The sequence below is a fragment of the Vitis riparia genome, chromosome 9 (genome assembly GCF_004353265.1).
Source record: "Vitis riparia cultivar Riparia Gloire de Montpellier isolate 1030 chromosome 9, EGFV_Vit.rip_1.0, whole genome shotgun sequence".
NCBI lineage: Eukaryota > Viridiplantae > Streptophyta > Magnoliopsida > Vitales > Vitaceae > Vitis > Vitis riparia.
In genome coordinates, this window is record NC_048439.1 from 1,859,761 (window position 1) to 1,885,185 (window position 25,425).

The following is a 25,425-nucleotide window of genomic DNA, read 5'->3' on the forward strand; positions in this document are numbered from 1 at the left end:
AAAATAATATAAAACAACTAAAAATTGGTATATGAAAATATTTTATTTTTTGTTTTTAATAATAAAAAAAATAATTGTTAATTATTAAACGTATTAAAAAATTGTTCAAACAACCTCAAAAACTTCTAAAAGAATCATATTAAATTACATTAAATCCTTGAAAATCTAAATGAACATAGGGTTTTGTGAGGCTACACAACCATCAAGAATAGCCAGTTGGCAAATTAAAATAATTTCAAATACTTCATGCTTTTGACTTTTGAGAGATGAGAGGGCATCATCATAAATCAATTAAAGAAATTGAAAAAAGAAAGAATTAATTGAAAAATCAAAATAGTGAAAAGGACATTTTGAATATTAGTGTATAAATTTTATATGTGGTAACTTATTCAAAAACTATTTTTTTCAAAGAAAAATATTATTTTTAGAAATAAAATTATATTTAAAAATTTAAATATGAAAAATAAGTTTCTCATGCCATGTTTGGATACATTTACTATTTTTATTTTTAAAAATAAAAATTCCTATAGCTCACATACAAGTTCAAGAAGAGTATTCACATCAATAAAAATAAAAAATAAAAAAAATTAAAAAAAAAATTCCATTGGTACCAAAGACACAACTAAGAACACATTTCTGTTGCAATACTTTCATAGTACAAATTGTTGAAAAGCATAATAGCATATAGTTGCTTAAATTCAAATATTGAGCACATGAAATTACATCAAAATGCAACATCTGCAAAGAGAGCAAGGCACCATTTTCCAATTTTCTCTATACATTAACCCAAAGGGTTACTGCTTTTTCTGAAACCAAATGGAAGCCATAGCCATGGAGGGAGTGTTCAGGGGGAGCATGTGGCCAAATGAGCTTTGAAGTTATCGAGCTCAGCCAGCACCTCATCTTCGTTCCTGTAAATCAGATCGATCATCCGCCATATCTGCACCAAACCAATCATTAAGTTAAAGAATTGGGCAGCCAAACATAGATTGTAACGGTATGAGATGATGTTAAGTTAGAACGCTATTTATTAGGATGGCGAGGGAAAAAAATATACAGAACAAGGAGATAAGGAACCGATGTGAAAGAGAGTCATGCCCTATTTTCTGCCCTAAATCCAAACTAGAATGATAGATCGACTGACCCTTTTCCTGTGCTGAATGAATTTCATTTTGTTGAAGGAAAAGAAGGTGAAACTACAAACCCACATAGTTTCACTAGTTTAATGGTAAGATATGTTTTCCCAGATACCGGTATTCATGGATGAGAAATATAGTACAGGTCAAGGCATAGTTTCATATGTATGTCAACTTAAGAGAGGATCTTATTACCTGAAGTGTACCGCCTCCACCAGTACTTTCACCATCATCAGATACGCTAACAATTGTCCATGGATCGGATGCATTCCAATGGAAGTCCACGACCTTATCCCTACATAAAAAATGAATCAGTTATGCCAAACTTTCTCTGAATGAGAAAAATTTTCTCACACCAGGAAAGTGAAGGAGATATGGCGCCATCGCATATGACAAAGCACAAGTATACAAAATACAATAAGTGGAATTCATATACCTATGGCCAGCATGTCTGAAGAATAAACCTGGAGGAGCGTTAGGAGCTTGCTTCTTATCAATCTGGAACAGATACATATGGTTACTAATACAAATGGGAATTGGATATTAAATACCTCAAACAGGTGTAACTATGTCAAGGACATGCACACATAGATTTCCATTTTATAAAGGAGAAGCAATAAAAATACGTCATGGCTTCACACCTTTTCATGATTCCAGAGGTTTAAGATACCATCTTCTGCAGAACTTCCAAAGATTGAAGCCTTGTCCGGAGACCACTGAAAGTGAGTGACCCAATAGAGTTAGAACACAGCAAAACAATGAATACATTAATTTAATATGAAGCCTAACAAGTCCTGACAATCAAGAAAGAAGACAATAAATTTATTTTATTTAATACCTGTACACAAAGGACAGCAGCAGTATGGCCCTCAAATGTATGGATTGGTGATCCAATTCCACCAGACGAAAGCTTTCGGCGATCAAACATGCGAACAGTATTGTCAGCTGACCTGAAGAAGCAGCATAGTGGATTAAAATAACAATAAATTGCATGCACTCCTTCCAATAGAAATTTAAATTCAGAAGTGTAAGTAGGAGCAGAAACAGAAAACATCTACCAGGCAATGCCACGTGGCAAAATCTAAGTGTTCACAGTATTTGCCTAGTTGGGCTAATAAATCAGGGATGGAAAAAAGCAAGGGAGATATACATACCCAGTTAGAATAAGATTTATGTCATGAGGATTCCAATCAACACAGTGAAGATCAGCATTATGAGCTTTCTCAACCTAACAGATAACAACAAAAAAACCAACAGTGCCAGGGAAAATACATTACTAAAATCAACAGACCAATCTTAAGTGAATGCAATTAATAGTGCCACAAAGTAATAGCCATGAAGAAACATTCTAATATTGTAATTGCAATTTGTTGCACAGGTTGTTGGGTTAAAACTAACCAATTGCAGAATAGATGAGAATACCGGGCTTCCTACCAAGTGAAAATACCACTTTGACAATTAGGTCTCAGCCCTACACTTACAGATGAGTATGACACTTTAGAACAGTGTGAGATGTCTTGGGACAGTTCCTTGGTTGTGCTTGAGGTAAATCATTTCACTGCCTTATTTAAATCTAATTGTGGATAATGAAATTTAATACAGGTGAAGTAATGGAATGTTCTCCAAAAAGAATGTCCAGCACATTCTAAGCAAGGAGTAAATTTAAGTAAAATTCAGATAGTGTTGAGCTGACAGTTAAGCAGTCAGTACAGTGAATGGCGTCTTGTACCATGGCCAAAAAGGATATTTCATTTGTTATTACAACATCATCGTCTAGTGTCATGTCAACAGGTGTTTATCATGCCATTCATCAAGAGGGACCAAGTGTCCTACACAACATAATTATCAAAATAGACCAAAAGATAGAATCGTTTTCACAGATATAAGGTTGGAGCCTAACCTTGATGGCTGGAGTGGTGCCAGATCTTGCATCCCATAAGATAAGGCAAGAATCATCACCTACGCTACAGAACTCCTGTGCGCTTTTAGCACCCAAAGAATGAAAATAAATGAAAGAGGATATCAGAAAATAGGGAAATAGCATAAAATTATTTGCAGCCAAATGAAGAAAAAAATAAAAATTCAGGAAATGGGAAAGAGCTTCTGTTTTCTTCATCTTTTTGAAATAACTTCATACAGGCAATTTCTATGTACAAGTCATCTGACTTAATGCCTAACAATAAATAAATCAAAAAACATGCCTGATTTCTAAGTGAAGTGCGTGTGACTTAACCAAGGGTACTTTTCTATGCCAAATGGAACGTCATGAATATACAATCACTATTCTACACCTAATGAATATATCTGCCATGATTATGCTCAATACCTTAATGGGCAGAATTGCACATCTTCAACAGTATCATCATGCCCTTGGTAGATACCACGTGCTCCTATAGAAGGGCTTTCTACAGGTTTATCATTACCACCACCAGCCTTAGAGGTACTCTTTGCTGACCCTGGATCTGCTGCCAAAGTTGAGATGTGATCCTGAATACTCCACAACACCACAGACTTATCCTTGCCTGTCATGAGAATTTAAAAGATTAGACGTTATTAAAAGAAAAATCAATACATCTCCACAAAAGCATGAAAAGAATAGAGATTTTTGGCTGGCAGAAAAAGCAGCAAGATTATTGAAACTCCAAGCCTTCTTTTGTTTTTTTATTATTTAATTTTTTTAAAGAATACATCATTAAGCTGAATTACAGAATTATACAATGCACCACAACCACCCTCTATAAGAAATAAACAATAAAAACAAGCAAAGAACCAACATTTCATGTTGATTAAAAGAAAGGCATCTATATCTCAACAAAAAACTATACAAGATTTAAGCATTAGAGAGAACACTACAATAAATATTTCTCATATTATCAGGATCAGTGACTGAAAATTTGCAATTCACTTTCTCCAAATGCTATCAAAAAAACATTTTTCTTGTGTCATATCCCCCATCATCCCGCATTGGCATACATATCCTTAATATTATATACAAGTCAACTAAAATGAAACTCGTTACAATCTCCTTTTCTTATTTGGCATATTTCAGAGAACATTCTCAGGACTAATCTTCACAAAAATTTGTGTAAGGTTTCAGGCAACAAGGGAGCACCAATTAGAGACAAGATGAAAGACAACTGGTTAACATGATTCAATAATGAGAAACAAATGTAACTACCCAAAAAAGGAGGTATAATGGCTCTCATTGAACGTGCTACAACAAGGAGAAGACCAAAAAGGACATGGTCAAATAAGTACATGATTCCTGTTATGCTACATGGTTCACATATCATCTGATTCCCATTATGCTACAATAAACACCACCAATACATTTTTTTTTTGCCCCCAAAAGTTCTGCAACATGTGGAATGGCTCAACATAATGACAATTATTTCACATGACATAAAACAATATCACCATGTAGCTCAACTAAACATATTATTCATTAGATCTAAAAAATTAGAGTGCAGCAAACTTAACAACCATATCACATAAAGATCAGGAGTCACTAAAACTCTCGCAATAATAAATAGAAGCTTCCAACCTCCAGAGAGCACCAATGGTTCAGTTGGACACATGGCAAGAGCAAATTCTGCATTATCTTTATGCCCAGTTAATATCTGCAGGATAAAGTGTTGTTTTACGTATATGGCATCTATGCATTAAAAAGCAGAAAAGATAATTGAACTCTGGAAAGGAAAATGTTATTTATATAGGAATCTCCTTAAAAAAATTTCAAATTTTGAAGAGAATATAACAGCTAATGACATTAGTGCAACATAAAGTCCCCAATGCACTAATAAAGTATTATTTCAAACCACCTATTAATTAAATATTGTACTACAAAAAGAAAGGTTAATTTCAAGCTACCTCAATTCTTTATATTCATGCAAGTTTTGTCATCTCATCCACAGAGCATATGTAGCTAAATGTGGATTGGACTTACGACTTTACCTTTAACCAAGCTTTGAACCCACAAAAACCTCACGAACTTTAAGTTGGTCAACAACCCACTCCATCTAACCCTGTTTATACAATGGTGCAGTTTCAGGCAAAGATTTGGTCATTGATAGCTTGGAAGGAGTAGTCCGATGACATAGTGGAACTGTTCTTGAGGAAGATTTTTTTTTTTGACAGGTTATATATATATATATATATGTCCCCATTGGGACTAGAACCTGTAACCTCCCCTAAACCAACCCCAACCCTTTACCGCTTGAGCTCCATGCCTCAAGAGCTTGTTCTTGAAGAAGATGAGATGACTAGTGGAATTGATGGCGGAGAGATGCTTGGATTTGAAGCCGTGGACACTACTAATTTCTGAGTTGATGTGCTTGCTCCATCCAATCATGGGATCAAAAGGAAATGTTTTCTATTACCTGTATCATGATATTCATGATTGGACTTGAAAAGGCAATGGGTTACAGTGGGGTTGCTGATGACAAGCAAGAAGTGCTCACCTTGTTAGTGGACATTTTCAAGAGAGAAGGTTTGCAATTTCATATAACAGAAGGCAGCCCCTGAAGTCTTGTTTTGACCAAGTGGTGGCATCCCTAATTTCAGGATGAAGAGGAGACATGCCATTGACTAAGGAAATTTTGTAATTAATTGAATAAATAAGGCAAAGCTGTAAATTTACTCCCCATCCAGAGAAGGCAAGAAGAGAGAGGCGGAACAATAAGTAAGATCCTACCCTGACCCAAATCAGACCAAGAATTTAAACCTTGTCCCAAAACAAGGTAATGTCCTCTAATAGGGGTTGGCTGGACCGAGTTACCAGGAACAAAACCTTCCCCTCTGTAGTCTCTAAATAAGCAGAACCTGTTATACGGGGTTCAAAGGTGCCGCTAAATCTTTCTCCCGATTTGTTGGGTGGGCTCCATACATCATGTAAATTCACGGCTAGTGAAAATGTAAATCAAAACTGAAGCCATAACATATTTAGAAATACATATGACAACAACAGTACCAGTGTTAATATTTTCATAGTTAAAGCAAATGACTCACCAAATCTGGACGAGATTCTGGAGTTCCCAATACAGCATGACGATTAGGTTGAGTTTCAACATCCCAAATGAGGACCTATTCAACAAAAGTAAACAACAGTGAGATCAATATTTCAATAAACTTCATATAAAAAAATAAACATAAGCTAAGAAATCTTACATATTCAAACTGACTTTTAAAAACAAAAAAAAAACAAAAATGAGTTCTTACATCAGGACTGTCAGTGTGTGTGGCCACTATCTTACTATTCTGTGGCAGTTCCCTGATTCGGTTCACCTGCACAGTCAAGATTATGCTTGATTAAAGATGTGCAATTAGAATTCTGTTCAGAGCAAGTATGTTCATTCTATTAATGAAAAAATTCATATTTTGAAATGAAATCACAGGAGAAGATTGGTAAGCCTTATCCATTTCATATTGACTGTGAAAAAGACCTTGATTTGAAATCTCCATTCCCACATCAATTGCACATATTTAATTTCCAAGTTTTGAATGTTCAGCTATAAGAATGTCTCCTTTGACATTTCTAAAATATTGCATAGTTAGTTTTAATTCCTATTAGGCAACTTTTGTGAAGATTATTTGCATTTGATAGAGTCAAAAATCAATCAATATCAACTTTTATGAAGATTATTTGCGTTTGATAGGGTCAAAAATCAACCAATATATAAATATAAAACCCTACTTCTTTGATCAGTAGATTGACAATTCATGAAACAGGAGGAACAGAACAAGTGCTCAAAATAGATACCTCTCCTGGATGTATAATTGTTTTGAACTTCTTTACAAAGGGTGACCGCGCTTCCTCGTTGAACTGAAAAATCGAGCAAGAACTAAGAAATAGGATAATAACTAAAAGAAAATTGAACATGGAATGAGGAGGCAAACAATGACATGTCATGGAGACATTACCTGAGCAATATGCTCTGCGGCAGCTACCCTAGGTTTAACGACTTCACAGTTTGCTATAACTAAGGTATTCGGAACACTGCCATCGGTCTGGGAGAAAACAAAGTTAAGCAGAAAACATGATCATCAACGAAGACGATGACAGAACAAGAATAAGTATGCAAGATAGCATATACCAAGATCATCACAACATCATACCAACACTGTTATGAGCAAACAAGTAGAACACCTTATCCACACTGAACAAATATCATGAATTACTATATCCAACAAGTTCAACACCATTTAATCATGTGACTCCACTAGCTTAATTTTTCCGAGCTGTGCAAATGATTCATATTATGATTGCCAAAAAAGAAAAATCTTTAGGGACCATCTAGGAAGCTATAAAACAAACTAGCTTAGTCAAAATATGACCCTTTTGTCATTTTTCCACTACATAAACAAAAAACTTGGTGTCCAAAGCACGGCATGCTTCCATAAATGGCATCTAAAGCAGCAAGCACCTAAGCCAATCCAAATTTAGTTTGATTTTCTTCTAAAAAAGGCAAACTGGTCATCCTTTGGGTATGGCTACAAACACAAACATACAAACAGTTCCTCACAATCAAACTAACATCTCTCAGAAACAATCTTGGAAATTCAAAATCCATAATTACTATAAATGGGTCATCATTACACTTCCAGCAACCGAGCTTTGGATTTGAGTGTATAGAAACAACTCAACTTTTCGCATCCTAACTCAATTAGAAGAACTTTTAACTCACTGTGTTGATAGCTTAGCATTCACAAACAAATAGAACAAAGCTTCCTAAGTGATAAAATCGCATAATTGGAGCATTTTGTTCAAATGTTTGCTCCAACTCAATAAGATGTCCCTGACTTTTGATTACTAAACAACATAAGACATGCAAACATGTTTGAGTTGATTATCTTGCCTGCTCTGAAAGGTAAAGCCGTTGCCGATTCTTATACGTAGCTTGCTCCAATTGCGGACCCCATCTATCAGTACACATAATACACGACTGATTAACAGCGTTAAACATTTAAAATCACAAGTACAAAGGAAGCAAAATGCACATCACATCTTCCACCTATTTAAAACATGGAAAACAGAACTGTGATTTCAACAAAACAACACAAGACATAAGATCAAATATTTTATTTCCTTCTTTTTTCCTCAATTATCTCAGCAATGGAATCTTCGACTCTCTCATTTCCCTCACAGGAAAATTGCAGAAAATTAAGAAATAAAGGGGAGGAAAAACCCATTCAACCAACCCTAACACAACCATTAGGTTGAGGCAAGTCTGCATTTTGAGAAAAACATCTTGAGTTCTAGGAACGAGCATTTCTACTTTCTTCTCTCTTCCTTAGTTCTCTCAGCAACACATCAACTCTCTCATTTCCCACTGGTTGGCTGATAAAGAAAAATGTAAATCCACTCAACAAAGCCCAAGACAACAATTTGGCTAACTTGAGCCGAAGTCTCCAGCTTTTGAAGCCAATATAAAAAAAATTAATTTTCATCAGTTTCGCTCAACTTCCCAAATGACAAAACGCAACTCAAACCGTTTGGTAACCGAGAAAAGCGAGAAAATAAAAGAAACCAAACTCCAAACACTGTAAAACAAAAACCTCCGCACAACCATTTTGGCCTATCCATTTTCCAGGGGGAAAATGTTTTTCTCTTCGAATTGCTTCCCCAAACAGTGAATGGACTGCTTCATAACATCACCAAAATGAGGACCATCTCCTTCAAGTTCTTACTCATTGAATCCGTTCGGCACAAAACAAGGTCAAACCTTTCCCACCCATTCCCCTCCTTTTCAACCCCAACCCTAGCACATTCTCCAAAACACATCTCAAACCAACTCAACACACAAAATCCCCTCGAAATCACGCAAAATCACAAACCCACCACCAACAACGCCCATCCCAGTACCAGACCCAAGTAGTCATTCCGCCTACCCACCATTTCTCCTCGTCAAAAAACCAAACTCCAACCAATCAAACATCAGAAACCCCAAAAAAAACCCTGGAACTTCCACGAAACCCTACATACAAAAAGAGAAAATTAGAAGTAAACGAACCGGCAGGAGAGGGAGGGCCAGACGAGGTTGTGGTTGGCCAGCCAGTCGTAGAGCACCGGAACGAGAGACTTCCACTGGGTATACCTCTCGTCCACCGAAATCGACGTCTCGCCGGCTGTGCTCGTCTCCTTCATCTCTCTCTCTCTCTCTCACTCTGTTGATTCTGCCTTACAGTCACCGCACTGCTTCAGTTTCCTCTAAGAGCACCCTCAGGGTTTTATGCTGCCACAAAGTCCTAATAGTTTACACGTGTCAATATGGTGATGTGGACATAAACAAGTGCCAACTATGGTGATGTGGACATAAACACGTGCCAAATATGGTGATGTGGGCATATACAGGTGTCAAAAGTGACCACGTGGAAATTGATATCATTTCTTTGATAAATATTCCCATCTCATCTCCTACACATTCTAATCATAACTCGAATAAATTAATGACTACCATAATTTGAATTAATTAATTAATCATTAAAAAAAATCCCAAATTTATAAATATAATCTCTTTCATTTTTAATTTAAAAAATAATTCATTTTGTATAAATATTCTTTAATATTTGGATTATTTATATATAAGCTTTAAAAGAAAATATAATTTTTATAAAAAAAAATAGAGATATTTATTAAAAATGGGTTTTTAAAAATATATATTATTTTTATTAAAAATGGGTATTTTTTAAACTAAAAAAGGGTTTATTTGGGAATTGAAAACATTATTTTATATTTTTACTTGTTTTATTTTAACCATTTTTATATTTATATAATCATTTTTTAAAATAATCCTAAAAAATATATATTAAAATGGGAAAATAGATACATCCTTCCACGTGACAATACAAAGAGCTGATAAACGAACCAGAAAATTGCTTCTGGGGAGTCCAAATTCCTTGGGGTAATCTTAATTCTTACAACTAGAAAATAGAAAAATAAAATCAAAATTAAAAATTGTAATATATATATATATATATATATATATTTATTTATTTATTTATTTATTTATTTATTTATTTATTTTGCTCTGAAATGCACCAACAGCGGGGATGGTCGCCGATCACTCTTCTGCCCCCTCTTCGCCGGTTCTGGTTGTTCCGGCAGGTATAGATGGCTGCTTCCTGGGAGGATCGCTGATGTGGAAAAAATGAAGGGTGGTAGTGTATGTTGGCAATTGGCTTGTGATATCATGTCTCATACCACCACCATTCCTGTTTCATCAAATTTTATTTTAAAACATTAATATTAATTGTATATAATATGATAATAAAAATGCATAATAAATTTAAAAATAATTTGACGCAAAAGTATTAATAATCATTTCATTTCATGCTCAATGAAAAAAAAATTTAAAAGTATAAACTTATAGAATAGTAATCAAGAGGTCAAACCTGTGTTTTATCGATGGTAAATTATTGATCCAATTTATAGAAGACAACGATCTATTAAAAGATCATCATCTACATCTTCGACTTCGTTTTCTACCATGCTCATAATCGAGAATCTTGCTTTGAAACTCGTATTAAGCTACGTCGAATGCCATTTCCTATTTATAAATTAGAATTTAGGGTTATGTTGCAAATGTTATAGAGTTGCATTAGGCGGTGCTATAGGTCTACGATGTATGTGTAACTTTTAGGGTTTCTACAACATACCATATTGATGATGAGGTAACATCATGACATGTGTTATGGAATGCAATACATTAAATTTGAAAATATAATGACACGTATATGCAAATATATTGATTCCTATACGACATTTGAATATTATTAAAAAAAAATACTTAAGGTTATTTTGTTACCATGGATACACATCTACATTAAGAATATGTTTAGAATGCGAGAATAAAAAATTAAAATGAAAAAATCATTCCATTTTAAATTTATTATCGTATATAGATTTTAAAAACTGAAATAGGAATAAAAAGTTTTACGTAGATTTTGATCGTTATTTTATACATAGTACTCTAATTAAAAAATTAGGTTTAAAGTGCCTCAAATATTTGACAGGTTTTCAATCCAATGATGGTCGGATATATTTAGTCCAAACTTTAACGAATGTGAATGAAATTAACCTCATCTTTATAACAAATTTTTTCTTCAAAATTTTGTAACATATCTTTTTAGAGCTTGGTTTATTCTTTGATGTTGAAAAAAAGGAAAACCGAAAGATTTATCTTCCACTTTTTCTCTAATACTTGAAAGAATCTAATTCCTATATGGAGTAAGTTATTGGCTTGTTTGAAGATGTTGTATGTCATTTCTATGTTTGTTTATTATTAATACTCAATATTCAAAATTGAGAATATTTTGTGTATTTTGCTTGATTGATTAGCATGGTGTATTATGATTTTTACCTTTTTTGAAGGTTTCCAACACAAACCAATCAAATTTGTCATATAGGGAGACTAGAAAAATGACATATGTAATAACTTCATTTGATGAAGCACCCATAGTTACACATTATGCATAAACTAAATAGGACGAATCTTTTCAAAAGAGACTAGAAGTCATTGGCTAAAAAAATGTTGAATTAGTAGGTTTAAGCATCTTCGACTTAGCTTTTGAACATCTAACCATCTTTGATTTGGCATCTTCTATCTCGATCAAGACCCCATCTTTTGCCTTATGCAGCAAATCAGTGATTTGCCATACCTCTACCACCACAATTCATGATGCATAAAGCGAGTTGTGTTGGATGTTTGAAAAACACTAGAGTATATAAGATCAAGATGGTAATTTGGATTTAAATTAATAATAGAAAAACCTGAGATGAGACAATAAAGTTGTTTATCTTGTTCCTTGACAAAGTTGTTGGATTGAACTTTGACCGTCTCATTTGAAAACCAATTAGTATCTAATGAGGTCAAACCAAACATTTTATGGATTTCGGCATCACACCTTGTGAACTATTGTTGCACCCCAAGTTAAGAACAATATTGTTGCACCCTAATAAAAATTATTATTGTGAAATATTACCAACAAATAGTGTCAAACTACCAATTTCCTAAAAGCTTAAGCTTGCAAGATTTGAGTTCAATATACATATCATGCTCCTTAATACTTTCCCTCACACGCAAGCCATACCCACATTTGAAGTATACAATGAAAAAAATGGGAGAAATGTAAATTATGGAGAGACGATTCAAATACAAGACCTCCAATCAAATCAAGCTTCAATATCATGTTGAACTACCAATTTTCTTAAAAGTTTAAACTCACAAGATTTGAGTTCAATATGCATATCATACTCATTGACAAATAATTTCATGAGTTATATCATACGATATGTTTGTTGATTATCAATAACAAATAAATTAGATGATCATAAAATGCGTCTATAGATTAAGAAAAATAGAATTTTCAAAGTAAAATTGAGAGATGATCATAAAATAGTGTACCACCACCACCACTATTTTCACCATCATCAAATACACTTACAATTGTCCATGGATCAAATGCATTCCAATGGAAGTCCACGACCTTATCCCTACATCCGTAAACCAATATTAGTTATTTCAATTAGAAAGTTGCGAATGTCCTATTAGATCAAGTCCATAATGTTTTTTGAGTTCTTTGGATGAAACCCAAGTTTTTTAAAAATCCATCAGTCTAACCTTTAAAATCCTTAAATTAATATTAATATTTACTTTTATGATGATTTTATAATTATATAAATATGAAAATAATATATGTTAAATTGAATAGTTTTTAAAATTATAAAATAACAAAATATTAAGCTTTTGACGTGTTGGTAAAATTAAATATATATAATTTTCCTTTCATCTTAAATGTATGTTCATACTAATTTTTAATAATTATTTTAATTTTATATAATATAAAAATTATATATTTATAGTGTCACTAGTTTGATGGGGGTTTAACCTAGGACTGCAACTTGGGCGAGTTGGTCGAGTTGATGATTTGCCAAAGTCCAACCAAGATAAAAAATAATCAACCTAAATTCAACCCATCTTGAACTCTGATATGAGGTACTCAACCCAAGCCCAATGTAACCTCATTTTTCTAAGCTTGGGTCAAGTTCGGGTTGTTCAAGTTAGATTCAAATTGATTAAGTTAAACTCGGATTGGTTAGGTTGCATAATTCAAAATATATCTATAATATTTTTTTTTTAGCTTTTTAATGTATTTATATGAAAATTTAAATAAAAAATAGAACAAAATTTCAAGATAGTAACAAAAAAAAAAAAAACATAAATTTATATATTTTCTAAAAAAATGAAAAACATATAATATAATGTAATTTGATATTTTTTCTTAAAAATAGAAAAAGAAAATGAGTATTATTATATATGATAAGATGTATTATAAATATTATAAAAACATTAAATTGGTTTGGTTAGCTTTGGAATGTTCGAACCTTAGCTTAAACCCAACCCAAATTGAGTTTAGATTGAAAAAACATAACTTAAACTCATAGCCCGTTTGGTAGTGATTCTATAAAGCGCTTTTAATATTTTTAATATTTGAAAATTTTCATCATTCAAGTGTTAAAAATGTTAAAAATGCTTTATAAAATCACTCTTAAACACACTCTTAAAGTCTATTTGACAATGATTTTGTGAAATGTTTTTAACATTTCAAACACTTACAATTTTTATCATTCAAGTATTAAAAAAGTTATAAACGTTTTTTAAAATCATTACCAAACACACTTTCAATCCGAGTATTAAAAATGATTGTCCAAACTTGCCCAAATATAGGATTGGATCGGGTTACCTCGCCCAAATTGCACCCCTAGTTTAATCAGCAGTTCTACTAGATCAAAAATCGATAATTTTTTCGATTCAATCACTGTTTTGATTATGAAAACATTGGATGAAATTGGAGTAAAGATAAATTTAGATTTTCTTGATTTGGAACATTAAGATTTATTATTAGGTTATTAGCTACTTTCTTCTATGTTTACAAGTGTTTCGACTTCGTATGGTTAGTTGTGAAACTTTTCAATAGATTTGGACAAAATTACACTATTTTACTACTAAAAAAAAAGCCAAGATCAATAGGAGGATTGGGTTTAAACCTAGTAACTCGGTAGAAATTTTGAGTGAGAAAAAAAAAGAACCCAAGGAAAAAAAATGTAAATAAAAGTGAAAGAAAAAATGATTTAAAATCAATAAATTATTTTTACAAGATTCTTTAAATTCATTTTTTTAATCTCTTCTTACTAAAGATTTAAAAATGTGGAAAATGCAGAAGTTTTTAATTAATTTTAATTAGTACTTGTTTCATATTTCCTTAGTTTTTTTTTTCTTTCCTTAATATGCTCTTGTAACCAAACATCGTGATTAGTAAATTAATTTCAATTATGTCATTTTCAAATGTCAATAAACTGATTGCTCAAAATATAATCCATCATATGATAATTTTTTTAATAAGAATTTTTATATCTTTTTTATATTTATTAAATATAATAGAAATATAAACTTGTAAATAAAATTATAAACTTTTTAAACAAAAAATAATTGTACATATATCAATATTTTTTATATCTTTAAATATATCCAAATTAAATAAATTATCATTTTAATATTAAATGTATTTTTGTATATTATTTCCAAATGCCACAAATTCCATTATATATATTTAAAAATATATATTATTACTTATTTTATGTTTATTTATTTATTTTTAGTTTTTCCCCATATTTTTTGAATCGTAATCAATTTCCATCTATTTGATTTTAATTTTTATTTTTTTGAATCTTGGTTCGATATTTCCCAATATTTACGTAAAATATTTTCATATTTTTTTTATATTTTGATGCTTGCCTACTATCACACTACAACACAACTCACCCAAAAAAGTTATATTCCAAGCAATAACTAATTACTCAATAATAAGGATGTTTGGTTGTGCTTGCTTTTCCAATATGAGATCATACAACAAAAACTAGTTGCAATTTAGGTCCATTCAATGTACAATGAATGTTCATCAAATCGCAATTTAAAGATGAATATTTGATAAACATTCTTTTCATTTTTTTCGTAAAAGTCTACAATCCGATTCTTCTTTTGTATGAGTAGGCCCTTGGTATAAAATCTTTCGCTAAATCATCAATTGTTTGTTTTCATAATTCCGATGGTACCCTTTTTGCTCAACTTTCTATTAGTGGTATAGAATCCGTAATATCTCCATATTCTTTAGTTCCAAATATTTTTAAGAGTGTATTTGATAATGTTTTTTTTTTGCAAGTGTTTTTAAGAGAATCACATATTACGTATTTCTATAAATAAAAAAAAACATTACAGATGATTTTTAAATACTACAAATGATTTTTTAGATTTTTAAAAACGTTTCCTAAATTTTATCAAACACCTAATTTTTTTTTTAAAAAAACGTTTTTTAAATTAAAAGCATTTTATAAAATCATTGTCAAACAGAGTCTAATTCTACCCATACACAAGTTTCATTTTCTCCTGTTCCGCTAATTCTCCATGTGAATCTAATAATGTCTAATATGCTAAATTGATTGACCATGTTGCTACTGCTCCTCATTCTCTGGCTTTCCCGCCACACTCTGCATTCAGTGGGTGGGATTGTCACTGGCCTTTTTAGCAGAACTTTCAGACCTTGCCACATCAGCAAGTTTATGGCACGTAGGAAGAGTGCTTGCTTTTGAGATTTTGATGATGTAATAATTTTGCAAAAATGGAAGTTTATTAAAATAAGAATCAAGCTAGTTGGAGGATAAAATAATCCTATATTAATGTAAGTGCTTATTCGGAAACTATTTTCAAAAACAGTTCTTAAAGAAATATATTTTAAAATTTGTCCTTTTTTTTATATTTTGTACAGCAATCTGAAATATTTTTAATGTTTTGAAATATATATTAAAAATAAATTTTACATTTAGTATTTTATTTTTAATCATTTTATATGTTTATATAATTATTTTTTATAAAACCTTTAAAAAATAACTAAAAAAATATTATCTTAAAACGCTTTTTGTTTTCAGTTTTTAAGAATATAAGACATAAAATAGGTTTTTGATTGTTCAAGGTATTTTTCTATTTTTTATTCTAAAGAACATAAAACTATTCTTGAAAGTAGTTGTACCCTAAGGGTTTATTTGGAAATTGTTTTTTAAAACAGTTTTCTGTTCTCAAAAAATATAAAATATAAAAAATATGTTTGACAACCAAAAACTTGTTTTAATTTTTGTTCTTAAGAATAGAAAATAAAATGTTTTCACAAAATATCTTTCAGTTGTTTTATATTGTTTTCACTTATTTTATGAATAATATTTTAAGAAATAATTATATAAATATGAAAAATGATTAAAAATAAAATATTAGATATAAAATTTATTTTAAAACTATTAAAAACATGTTTAAAATATTTTAGGTTTTCAAACAAACTTTTATTTTACAAACATAGGGATTAATTTTCAAAAACTTCAAAATTGTTTTTGAAATCAATTACCAAACATGCCCTAACTTTTTCCATGTTTTTACTTGAAAAATAACTCATTTTTAACATATATGTTTTTTTTATCACTTCAAGTATTTATATGTAAGTTTTTTAAAAAAAATATATTATACTTATCATAAAATAATAAGGGTATTTTTGTCCAAACAATACCAAAAATGATTAAGAGTTAAATTTTTTGAAGTTTTCAACACGCTTTTAATCAAATAATTCTAAAAGTAAATATATAGCCATTTAAAAGGAAATATTAAAGAAATAATTTTCTAAAAAAAGTGGTATTAAAGCCATAAATCAAGTTCGAAGTGTCAAGTTTGAAGGAATTCTTTAGTCTTGACCTCATGATGGGTCTACTTAATATCATATTTTATAAGATAATCAAAATATTAATAATTTATTTTTTATAGGTAAAATATTAATTACTCCTTTAAATTTTATGGGAATCAAATCATATAAGTATAAAGTAATAAGGAAAGAAACAAGATATTAAAAAAAATGGTTTTTTGGTTTCATAACCAATCTTAATGGCAATCAATTGCCCTGCATGTATAATTGAGTGGCAGATAGCATGGATTTCTAAGTTGAATTTTTGGAGGTGGATATGGTTATGATGATGATGATGATGATGATGATGTGGACCACATCCACACTCATCATCATCATCATCAATGCCTCTCTCTATGGGGCATGTAAATGAATTCATTCTGTTCAATTCTCCCTTTCAAGATTGGTTTCTTTTTTTTTCTTTTTTAATATGATTTTTTTTTTTTTTGGTACAACCATAGATATTTAGGTTATGCCTCTAATTTGAAAAAGGCCATACAAAAGAATCTGACGAATGAAGTTGCTTAGAAGTTAGAAGATGCTCCTCAACCTCACTTTTTCCACAAAGATAATCATATGGGATATATATATATATATAACCTAAGATGCTTTCCTTCAAAAAAAATTTGGGAGCTAAACATAACCTAAGACTATGTTTGGTTTCCGAAAATGTGAGGGAAAAAAAATAAAAAGAAAAAGTGAAAGAAAAGAAAAAGTAAAAAATATATATATACAGATTAGAAAATAATAAATTATTTTTATACGTTGTTTTAAACTCTTTTAACTTATTTTTCTCAATCATATTAAGATTAAATAATTACAAAATACATAAATTTATATATAATTTTAATGATATATGATTTTCTTTTATATTTTTCATAATGAAACTAAATATTAGAAAACCATTTTTCTTAATATTTTTTTCCTTTCCTTAGAAAACCACTTTTCTTAATATTTAAGGTAATGGAACCAAACATTACCTTAAAATTTTTGGGAGCTAATATAGACTTAAAATCTTAAGTTACAAGCTAAATGATTATGGACTAATCAAATCAAATTAAGTTATACTAATCAAACCAAAGGGTACCTTTTATCAAATTAAGTTATAAATTAAGGTGATGTTTGTTTTTTTACTTAATTCTAAATAGAACCTTAATATTTAATAGTGTTAAATATTAGGTTGTTTATTTTATAGTATTTTATTTCTGTTAAATATTAAAAAGTAAAGAAAAACTAATATGTTATTTTTTTAATTTAGAAAAAACTACATATTTTGACTTTTTCCATTTAATAAAAAATTTATAATAAGTCATGAAAAAGTAAAAAAACAAACAACCTAAATTTTGAAAACAAATTACTTTTAACGAAAAGCCAAAAAAATAAACACCACAAGTTAAGTATTTTATTCGTTTCTTAAATTTTGAAGCATACTTTTATCAAATTCCCAACAAATTGTGGGAGAACAAAAGCAAGGAATGGTACATTCAAAAAAGAAAGAAGACTGGAATAAGATTGCATGGGTGAGCAAGAAAAGTGGGTCCATTTTTCAGCTATATATACACAGCCATGACTTAATATTGTATCAGCTCAAGGCCTAACCCTAACCTTAACCCTAACATCCCTCTGCTTCTTCCTTCATACCTTATCAATGTCAGGGAAAAAGGCTGTTAGCATTCAGATGAATGAAATCGAGGACGGTTGCCTCGAAATCAATATTACCGGTATTGAATGAATTTCTTCTCTCCAATTTTATGTTTTGTCATCTTATTTCGAAGGCCTACTTGATGAGAATTTACTTTAAACTTTTTTCTTCTTATTAGAAACAAATGGTTTATGTGATAACTATTTTCAAAAATAGAGAAAAATAGGGTAATTGTTGTTTTTTATTTTTTTATTTTTAAAAATAGAAAATATGGTATGTTCATATATTTGTTTTTAGTTGTTTTACTTGTGTTTCTAAAGTTGTTTTAAAAAAATTAATTATACAAATATATATAAAAATTATTTTTAAAACATATTTTATTTAAAAATATTAAAATTTGGTTAAGAAAATTTCAGGTTTCTCGACAAATTTTTGTTTTATAAAACATTAGAGAATATTATGAAAAATAGTTTTTGTTTTCCAAAACCGTTACCAAACAGTGCCAAATGTATTCAATGTAAAAGTAGAATGTTGTTTAATCTTTTGATTTGCTGTTCTCATTCTTAGTTACTGGAAAAGAAGTTGCGCTGGAGATAGATGGAGACGGCCCGAAAAAAATCGAATATAAGAACAATCTAAAAATAATCATCCAAGACCCCAAGGCAGGCCACAAGGCAGATTCCAAGGCAGGCACCAAGGCAGATCCCAAGGCAGGCCACAAGACAGATCGCAAGACAGGCCTCAAGACAGATCAGAAAGGCCACGATAAAAATTAAATGCAAGAAGCGTCTGCAAATGATACTAGGGATATGGAAATATTATTGAAGATGTGATGGAAAACACATACACAAAGAAATAAAAACCCACTGGATTGTAAGAAAGTAATACACAAAATTATCTAGTGGATGACACCTTTAGATTTATTATCTAAAATCTATATTATAATTTATGTTTGTATCTCAACATCTTATATGCTCTAAATCTCTAATGGATCTTGTCTCGACCCTTAAAAGAATATAGGTCTTGTTTTCAATCCAATTTAGGTTAAGCATTAAGAATAATGACTTAAAAGTTTAGATGCAAAGAAAACTCCCTCACAGGCATATATAAAAGAAAATCAACTAAGATAAGATTTTTACATGAAAAACCCCTACATAACATGAAGAGATAAAAACCCATAGTGTTGTAAAAAAGTGGTACACAAAATTATCTGGTAGATGCTCCCCTTAAATTTACTCTCTAAAATCTCTGTTATAATTTATGTTTGTGACACAACATCTAATATGCTCTACTCGATCTTTTCTCGACTTCTAAGGAAGTGTAGGTCTCGTTTTCAATCCAATTTAAGTTAAGCATTAAGAATAATGACTTAAAAGTTTAGACGCATCCCCTAAAGAGAACTCCTCCCATATGAATATATAAAAGAAAATCTAGTAAACTTAGAGTGCATTTGTGAGTGATTTTAGAAAGCGTTTTTAATATTTTTAATAAAAAATTTTAAAGTATTAAAAATATTAAAAACGCTTCCTAAAATCACTACCTAACAAGCTATTAGAATTAATATAAAAATCATATTTTAAATTAAAAAGGATTTAGAAATATTTTTCTTTTAAAATTTAAATTATTTCTCAAATCTCTTTTCCAAATTAATTTTATTATTTGGAATTTTTTTTAAATCAAGTTGCTTTTTAAAATAAATATGAAGTATTTTTTGTCCAACTTTTCTTTAAGAGTTTGTGGGCTTTTTAATTTTTAATTTTAATATTTATCTAAAAATTTGACAATTTCAAAAGCTTTTTATGCATGATATAAAATTAATTATATGATTTGGTTGCCTAGAAAATGCTAGAAAGTAAAGAAGGAAAAGTGAAAAACAGAAGCATAAACACAGCTATCAAAAAGATTCATTTTCCCTCACGAATCAGAGCAATTCAACTTCCTCTCTACGCTCCTTCACCTTCACAACAGAAACACAATCAGATTCATGACTGAAAACGACGAACTCAACTGACCGAGAACCAGAAAGAAAACCTCGAAACCCTGGAATTGAGAAATAAGACAATCCTGAGTTAGAATCCTAGATCTGAACATTCAAGAAAGCAAAAAGTTTGGAAAAGCAAAAAGTTTGGAATAAGATTCGCACTGCTGTGCAAGAAAAGTTGGTCCATTTTCCAGCTATATATACAAAGCCATGAATTAAACTGAGTCGGTCACCATCACCACAGGCTAATAATATTGTATCAGCTCAAGGCCTAACCCTAACCCTAACACCCTTCTGCTTCTTCCTTCATACCTTATCAATGTCAGGGCAACAACAACGGACAAAGAATGTTAGCGTTTGGGTGGAGGAAAGTGATTTTCTCGAAATCAATATTATCGGTATTGTTGAATAAATTTCTTTCACTCTAATTTTTTGTTTTGTCATCTTTTCTTCTTATTAGAACAATATTAAAAATCGGTTAAGGTTTCTTGACTGACTTTTGATCTACAAAACATTAAACATTATAAAAAATTGTTTTTGTTCTTGAAAACCGTTACCAAATAGTGCTAAACATATTCAATGGGAAAGTAAAATGTTGTTAATCGTTTGATCTGTTGTATATTCTAAGCTATTGGGAAAGACATTCTGTTGAAGATAGACGAAGGTATCGAGCTGACAATCAAATGTAAGAAAGGTCTACAAATAATGATCCCAGACCCCACTAAAACTCAAGCAGCGAAGGTACCAGCTAAAAATCAAATATAAGAAGCGTCTCCAAATGATATTGGAGGTATGAAAGTATAATTGAAGATATAGAGCTATTTGGCTTTCCATCCTATGGATTTGTTTAGAAGAATCCTTTGTTTTTTTAGATAGGATTATTTTTTTTCCTTTTATTGTTTTTATATATAATATTCAATGTTTTCAGAATCGGACCGGTTATTGAACCGAAAAAGTTACCAATTCATGATTCACTGGTTGGACCGATGGTCGAACTGTGGTCGAATCGGTGACGTCATAAATATGTAATTTATATATTATTAAAATTAAAAATAATTATAAAAAAATTAAAATATATATGAATAAATTAAAAATCAATAATATTATTTTATATATTTGATATTATCAAATTAAATCATATTAATATTTTAAATTTTATTAAATGAAATATGTATAATATTTAAATGTGAATATATTAAAAATGAAAATTTAAACTAATTGTATAATTTTAAAAAATATTATATTATTTACAAAACCTGAGGTCTAAGGTTCAAATCCTCGACAGTTGAATTGGTTAGACCGACCGGTCTGGTTTGGCTTTCAAAACATTGATAATACCATTGTATCTTTTAAAAAATATGCAATGACAAATATTTTCTCAATATAATGGTATTAACAACCCTTCTCCGCTCACAATGATGGTAAGTCGAAAAAATAAAAAATAAAAAGGGGAAAGAATAATGGAGTAATGAACAAAGAAGGAAGGTGAAAAAAAAGTAACGAACAAAAGTGAGTTTATAGATCTTACTTATGAAATACATAATAGTAGGTAGGGTAAGTGACAAAAGTGAGTTTATAGATCTTACTTATGAAATACATAGTAGTAGGGTAAGTGAGTGAATGGATGATTTTAAAAAATTATAATACAAAAGTTGAAATCTTTAACCTAATTAAACCTATGAAAGGTATTTTAACCTATGAAAGACATTTAAACCTTTTTAGCTCAATTGATTAAAGAGATTAATGAAAAATCAATCACACGCAAGAGACAAAATATTTTTACATGGAAAACCCTCGTTGTGTAGTGATAAAAAACCACTAGGATCAGAAACTTCAAATCAACAATCTACTATATGAAAAAGTAATGTACAAAATTATCCAATAGATGCTACTCTTAAACTTACTTTCTATGACTTATGATATAATTTATGTTTGCAATGCAACGCAACGCCTTATGTGCTCCAACAGATCTTATCTCAACTCCTGAGGGAATACAATTTCCTTCCCAACTCAATTTGAGTTAAGCACAAAGAATAGCGACTTAAAAATTTTGGCACATCCCTTAAAAGAACTCTCCCAGTAGACATATATAAAAGACAACTTAGTGTACTTAGAATTAATATAGAATCATATTTGACTACAAAATAATTTAGAAATTTAAGAATTTTAGAGAGATTTCATATTTTAAATTAAAAAGGATTTAGAATTTTTTTTAAATTTAAATTATTTTTCAAATCTCTTTTCCAAATTTTCAACTCAAAATTATTTTCCAAATTAATTTTATTATTTGGAAATATATATATTTTTTAAATCGAGTTGCTTTTTAAAATAAATTTGAAGTTTTTTTTTTCAACTTTTCTTTAAGTGTTTGTGAACTTTTTAATTTTTAATTTTAATATTTATCTAAAAATTTGACAATTTCAAAAACTTTTTATGCAATATATAAAACTTTAAACATTTAAATAGTAAGATAGAAGAGTTTATAAAATATAAAATAAAAATAAAAATAAAAATAAAAGATTGGTACACTTAGCAACATGAGTGGATTTGTAAAGTACAAAATATATAAAATAAAATATAAAAAAACAAAAAGATTAGGCATACTTAGCAAAATAAATGTTATAAAATAGAATGAAAAAAAAAACCATCTTAGCCCTTACCCATCAAACTTGCAATATTATTCCAACTATTTCAATCATATTAATATTAATAATTACAAAATACATAAATTTATATCTAATTTTCATGATATATGATTTTCTTTTGCATTTTTCATAATGAAACTAAATATTAGAAAACCATTTTTCTTAATATTTTTTTCTTTCCTTAGAAAACCACTTTTCTTAATATTTAAGGTAATGGAACCAAACATTACCTTAAATTTTTTGGGAGCTAAGCATAGACTTAAAATCTTAAGTTACAAGAGCTAAATGATTATGCACTAATCAAATCAAGTTAAGTTATACTAATCAAACCAAAGGGTAGATTTTATCAAATTAAGTTATAAATTAAGGTGATGTTTGTTTTTTTACTTAATTCTAAATAGAACCTTAATGCTTAATAGTATTAAATATTAGGTTGTTTATTTTTATAGTATTTTATTTCTGTTAAATATTAAAAAGTAAAAAAAACTACTATGTTATTTTTTCAATTTAGAAAAAACTACATATTTTGACTTTTTCTATTTAATAAAAAGTTTATAATAAGTCATGAAAAAGTAAAAAAAACAAATAATCTAAATTCTGAAAACAAATTGCTTTTAGCAAAAAGCCAAAAAACTAAACACCACCTAAGTTAAGTATTTTATTCGTTTCTTAAATTTTGAAACATACTTTTATCAAATTCCCAACAAATTGTGGGAGAATAAAAGCAAGGAATGGTACATTCAAAAAAGAAAGAAGACTGGAATAAGATTGCATAGGTGAGCAAGAAAAGTGGGTCCATTTTCTAGCTATATATACACAACCATGACTTAATATTGTATCAGCTCAAGGCCTAACCCTAACCTTAACCCTAACATCCCTTTGCTTCTTCCTTCATACCTTATCAATGTCGGTGCCGTCAGACTCACAAGCGGTGAAAAAGGCTGTTAGCATTCAGATGAACGAAAACGGTTGCCTCGAAATCAATATTATCGGTATTGAATGAATTTCTTCTCTCCGCTTTTCTGTTTTGTCATCTTATTTCGAAGGCCTACTTGATGAGAATTTACTTTAAACTTTTTTCTTCTTATTAGAAACAAATGGTTTATGTCATAACTATTTTCAAAAATAGAGAAAAACAAGGTAATTGTTGTCTTTTATTTTTTTATTTTTAAAAATAGAAAATATGGTATGTTCATATATTTGTTTTTAGTTGTTTTACTTGTGTTTCTAAAGTTGTTTTAAAAAAATTAATTATACAAATATATATATAAATTATTTTTAAAACATATTTAATTTAAAAATATTAAATTTTGGTTAAGAAAGTTTCAGGTTTCTCGACAAATTTTTGTTTTATAAAACATTAGAGAATATTATGAAAAATAGTTTTTATTTTCGAAAACCGTTACCAAACAATGCCAAATGTATTCAATGTAAAAGTAGAATGTTGTTTAATCTTTTGATTTGCTGTTCTCATTCTTAGTTACTGGAAAAGAAGTTGTGCTGGAGAAACATGGAGAGCGCCCGACAAAAATCGAATATAAGAACAATCTAAAAATAATCATCAAAGACCCCGAGGCAGGCCACAAGGCAGATCCTCCCAAGGTAAGCCCCAAGGCAGATCCTCCCAAGGCAGGCGGCCACGATAAAAATTAAATGCAAGAAGCGTCTCCAAATGATACTAGGGATATGGAAATATTATTGAAGACGTGATGGAAAACACATACGCAAAGAAATAAAAACCCACTGGATTGTAAGAAAGTAATACACAAAATTATCTAGTGGATGACACCTTTAGATTTATTATCTAAAATCTATGTTATAATTTATGTTTGTATCGCAACATCTTATATGCTCTAGTGGATCTTGTCTCGACTCTTAAAAGTTAAATCTATGTTATAATTTATGTTTGTATCGCAACATCTTATATGCTCTAGTGGATCTTGTCTCGACTCTTAAAAGAATGTAGGTCTCGTTTTCAATCCAATTTAGGTTAAGCATTAAGAATAATGACTTAAAAGTTTAGACGCAAAGAAAACTCCCCCACAAGCATATATAAAAGAAAATCAACTAAGATAAGATTTTTACATGAAAAACCCCTACATAACATGAAGAGATAAAAACCCATAGTGTTGTAAAAAAGTAGTACACAAAATTATCTGGTGGATGCTACCCTTAAATTTACTCTCTAAAATCCTTGTTATAATTTATGTCTGCGACACAACATCTTATATGCTCTACTCGATCTTT

The 25,425-nt window shown here is 29.9% G+C and overlaps 1 protein-coding gene across 1 annotated transcript; it reads right to left on the reverse strand.

The window, feature by feature from the left end:
• Positions 1–587: 587 nt before the first annotated feature.
• Positions 588–9,318, reverse strand: LOC117922713 (WD-40 repeat-containing protein MSI4-like). The gene is made up of 15 exons (XM_034840908.1): positions 9,146–9,318; positions 7,991–8,054; positions 7,056–7,142; positions 6,895–6,957; positions 6,354–6,419; positions 6,144–6,218; positions 4,681–4,756; positions 3,463–3,658; positions 3,037–3,118; positions 2,291–2,364; positions 1,975–2,086; positions 1,778–1,852; positions 1,573–1,634; positions 1,332–1,431; positions 588–940 (listed from the first exon to the last, which is right to left on the reverse strand). Exons 1-15 carry the CDS (start codon positions 9,277–9,279, stop codon positions 845–847), a joined length of 1,362 nt encoding a protein of 453 aa, XP_034696799.1. The 5' UTR covers positions 9,280–9,318; the 3' UTR covers positions 588–844.
• Positions 9,319–25,425: the final 16,107 nt, after the last annotated feature.